Source organism: Babylonia areolata, chromosome 30, assembly GCF_041734735.1.
Source record: "Babylonia areolata isolate BAREFJ2019XMU chromosome 30, ASM4173473v1, whole genome shotgun sequence".
In the NCBI taxonomy this organism is placed as follows: Eukaryota; Metazoa; Mollusca; class Gastropoda; order Neogastropoda; family Buccinidae; genus Babylonia; species Babylonia areolata.
In genome coordinates, this window is record NC_134905.1 from 4,512,667 (window position 1) to 4,517,666 (window position 5,000).

The following is a 5,000-nucleotide window of genomic DNA, read 5'->3' on the forward strand; positions in this document are numbered from 1 at the left end:
CACACACACAAACAAACAAACAAACAAACACCACCACAAAAAAACAAAAACAAAAACCAAAAAAAAAACTCACAGTCTACTTGTAAGCACACTCTCCCACTAACGCTGTGACTGTCGTTGCTCGCCACGAAAGCATATACTCCAGAATCCTCCGCCCTTTTTACCTCCCTTATCACCACCGTCTGGTTGTCTCCCCTCCCTGGGAGGTACCCTACCCTTCCTCCGTCCCCTCCTTCGTCCCATGGGAAGGGTTGCCAGCGTGTGGGGTCAGAGTAGTCGTTGTAGGTGTCGTTACAGTGGTGATGTTCATTGTGGGAGTGGTTTCCTCGAAGCTTGAACCAGTGGAAGTGCTTGAAGAATCGAACGCAGTGGAACAGGTAGACCTGCTGCCCATCGGTGGCCACCGGGAACGTTAGTGAGGGGGCGCCCGTGAGGTTCAGTGGTCCCGGGCCTACGAGAGAAATAGAAATAGAATTAGAGTAGAATTAGAGGGAACAGAATGGAATAGAATTAGAGATTAGAGTATAATTAGAGACAACACAATGGAATAGAATTAGAGATTAGAGTATAATTAGAGACAACACAATGGAATAGAATTAGAGAGAACAGAACGGAATAGAATAGACCAGAAGAAGTAGGGACAACAGAATAGAATAGAATTGGAGTATAATCAGAGACAACAGAAAGGAATATAATTAGAGAGAACAGAATGGATTAGAATAGAATTAGAGTGGAATTAGAGAGAACAGAATGGAATAGAATTAGAGAGAACAGAATGGAATGGAATAGAGTAGAATTAGAAACATCAGAATGGAACAGAATAGAATTAGAGTAGAAGTAGAGAGAACAGAATGGAATGGAATAGAGTAGAATTAGAAACATCAGAATGGAACAGAATAGAATTAGAGTAGAAGTAGAGAGAACAGAATGGAAGAGAATAGATTTAGAGTAGGTAGAATTAGAGAGAACGGAAGAGAATAAAGTAAAACAAAATATGATTAGAGTAGATTAGGAGAAAAGTGATGGAATAGAATAGAATGGAATAGAACAGAATTAGACTAGAATTAGAGAGAACAGAATGGAATGGAATAGAATTAAAGTAGAATTAGAGATAATAAAACAGAATTCGAGTAGAATAGGAGAGAACAGAATGGAATAGAATAGAATCAGAGTAAAATTAGAAAGAGTAAAATAGAATAGAACGTGTAGCTTTAGAGAGAACAGGGTGGAATAGAATAGAATGGAATAGAACAGAATAGAAATAGAGTGGAATTAGAGAGAATAGAATTAGAGTAGTTTTTGTTTTTGTTTTTGTTTTTTTTAGAGAGAGAGAGAGAGAGAGAATAGAATTTTATTCGAGTAGAACAGAACAGGAGCGAATAAGAGTTGAATTAGAGCGCAATAGACCAAAATGAAATAAAACAGAATAAAACAGAACGCAACAGAATTAGAGTAGAATTAGAGCACATCATAACGCTCTCTCTCTTCTCTCTCACATCAACACACACACACACACACACACACACACACACACACACACACACACATGCGTGTGCATGCACTCTCTCTCTCTCTCTCTCTCTCTCTCTCACATGCACTCTCTTTCTGTGTCCCTCACACACACACACACACACACACACACACACACACACACACACACACACATCTATCTACATAAAGAGAGAGAGGGAGAGATATTTATATACACACCCTCACACACACACTAACTCTCTTTCTCTCTCTCGATCTCTCACTTTCTCTTTCATTCTCTCATAGTCTCACACACATGTCTCTCACACTCTCTCTGTCTCGATAGGAAAAACAAATGAAACTGCACGCAGGAAAAAAAAAAAAAGGTGGCGCTGTAGTGTAGCGACGCGCTCTCCCTGGGGAGAGTAGCCCGAATTTCACACAGAGAAATCTGTTGTGATGAAAAAAAAATAGTAATAATAAAAAGAAATACAAATACAAACACATCAATAAAATCCATCCCCACTCAAACCCACCCCAAACCCCACAACCCCACAAACTCACCATTGTTGGACTTGTCGCAGTACCAGTCCTCATCAGAAGCTTGAGCGGACGACGACAAAGACGCAGGCGATGAAAACGACGACGACGACGACGACGATGCCAAGAAAACCAGCATCACAAATGACCAACACTTTGCTTCACACATGTCCGATGTCCGACTGAACGAGCTGTTGTCGGACAGAGAAAGAAAGAGCATCAGTGGGAAATATAACGAAATGGGAGCCAACACACACACAACACACACACAACACACACACACACACACACACACACACACACAAACACACACACACACAGAGAAAGAGAGAGAGAGAGAGAGAGATGAATAACACGATAGTCCTAAATGATCAACAATAAAGAATGGTAACTCTATCCAAAGAAATATAAATCAAACGATAGACCTAAATAATTAACAACGAAGAGTGGAATCTCTCTCCAAAGAAATATAAATCAAACGATAGACCTCAATAATTAACAATGAAGAATGGTAACTCTATCCAAAGAAATATAAATCAAACGATAGACCTCAATAATTAACAATGAAGGATGGTAACTCTATCCAAAGAAATATAAATCAAACGATAGACCTCAATAATTAACAATCAAGAGTGGTAACTCTCACCATTTACAAGGCACACAACTTCAAGTCAATGCTGCTTATGCTACCAGTTCAGCCAGCACACATGAAGAATGAAAAAAATAGGGTACATTAGGACAAACCCAGACACTTCCTCAAAAAAGGGAAGCTCCGGGCTTGTCCTTTTCCGGTCACGTGACATGTGCACACAGCAGCAGTGACGCATTCTTAAATAGCCTGAGTTTAGTTTGAAACTTTATTTGTATTTTTGTATTTGTATTTTCTTTTTATCACAACAGATTTCTCTGTGTGAAATTTGGGCTGCTCTCCCCAGGGAGAGCGTGTCGCTATACTACAGCGCCACCCAATTTTTTTGGTATTTTTTCCTGCGTGCAGTTTGATTTGTTTTTCCTATCGAAGTGGATTTTTCGACAGAATTTTGCCAGGAACAACCGTTTTGTTGCCGTGGGTTCTTTTACGTGCGCAAAGTGCATGCTGCACACGCGACCTCGGTTTATCGTCCCATCCGAATGACTAGCGTCCAGACCACCACTCAAGGTCTAGTGAAGGGGGAGAAAATATCGGCGGCTGAGCCGTGATTCGAACCAGCGCGCTCAGATTCTCTCGCTTCCTAGGCGGACGCGTTACCACTTGGCCATCACTTTATCTTTCTTTCATTCCTCTGAATCACGAAAAAAACCACACATTTTTTTAAAACTTGAAATTCAAACGATACAAGATAGAAAACAAATGACTGAAATCAAATAAGAAGTTAAAAAAAAAAAAAAAAAAAAAAAAAAAACACCTAAAAATGGGTGCAATAGCCGAGTGGTTAAAACGTTGGACTTTCAATCTGAGGGTCCCGGGTTCGAATCTTGGTGGGTAAAGGGTGGAGATTTTTCCAATCTCCCAGGTCAACATATGTGTAGACCTGCTTGTGCCTGAACCCTTTTAATGTGTATACGTACGCAGAAGATCAATTACGCACGTTAAAGATCATGTAATCGATGTCAGCGTTCGGTGGGTTATGGAAACAAGAACATACTATCATGCACACCCCGGAAAACGGAGTATAGCTGCCCACATGGCAGGGTAAAAATGGTCATTACACGGAAAAGTCCACTTGTGTACATACAAGTGAAAATGGGAGTTGCAGACCGGGAAAGAAGAAGAAGAAAAATCCTAATCACATATACAAAAAGGAAATCCGAATTTCAGAAATAGGAGCACAATTTTAATAATGATAATAGCAACAAATGACAATCATTCGTTTACTTACTTATCAGTGGCAGTCAGTTTTCGGGGATTCAGGCACCAACAGTTGCTGGACATAAACTCAATTCACAAGCGTGCACCAAATAACACGTTGTTGTCAAAGTAGCGACATGCGACAACACAGGAAACGTTCGCGAAATGACACACTGCTGCTTCGGTTGCCGAATTGAAGGATTGTGTGAGAGAGAGGGAGAGAGAGAGTGTGTGTGTGTGTGTGTGTATGAGTGTAGACTGTATGTACGAGATATCCGTGTAGTGTTCCTTCCCGAAAAGCTCAGGCGCAAAACCGGATGTGACGTCAGTCGCACGGAATGCACAGGCATGTGATACAATGTTTCAGTGGTGATGGTGATGGTGATGATGATAATGATGATATGATGATGATGGTGACAATACTAGCTAACGATGATGATGACTGTTATTATTATTATTGTAGTAGTAGTAGTAGTGTATAATGATAACAATAATAATAACGATAATGATTATTATGATGATAATGATAATAATAACGATGATGTCAGTGATAACAGTAACAATAATGACGATAGTACTGATGATGATCATTGGTACTACATTACTACTACTACCACCACCACCACCACAACTCCTAATATCACTACTGCTGCTGCCGCTAAGAAGTAGTAGTAGTAGTAGTAGCATGATGCGATACGATGCGATACAATACGTTACGATACGATACGATACCGTACAATGCGATACAATACGATACTACTCGACACGACACGACACGACACGATACGATATGATTCAAAAATGGGATATTACAAAAGAAAAAACCCAACGACACGACACGACACGACACGACACGACACGATACCATACCATACCATACCATACCATACCATACCATACCATACGACACGACACGACACGGTACGACACGACACGACACGACACGACACGACACAATACCATACCATACCATACCATACCATACGACACGACACGACACGACACGACACGACACGACACGACACGACACGACACGATACGATACGATTAAAAAATGGGATATTACAAAAGAAAAAACCCAACGACACGACACGACACGACACGACACGACACGAAACAATACCATACCATACCATACCAT

General features: G+C 40.7%; 1 protein-coding gene across 1 annotated transcript in view; it reads right to left on the reverse strand.

Moving 5' to 3' along the window:
- Window positions 1-4,107, reverse strand: part of LOC143275389 (uncharacterized) — a 13,508-nt gene extending 9,401 nt beyond the window's left edge. Inside the window, exons 1-3 of the mRNA XM_076579461.1 lie at window positions 3,891-4,107; window positions 2,035-2,201; window positions 74-451 (exon numbers count right to left, since the gene is read on the reverse strand). Coding sequence (XP_076435576.1) covers window positions 74-451; window positions 2,035-2,201; window positions 3,891-3,943 — 598 coding nt within the window. The 5' untranslated portion in view covers window positions 3,944-4,107. The remainder of the gene's footprint in view (window positions 1-73; window positions 452-2,034; window positions 2,202-3,890) is intronic.
- Window positions 4,108-5,000: the final 893 nt, after the last annotated feature.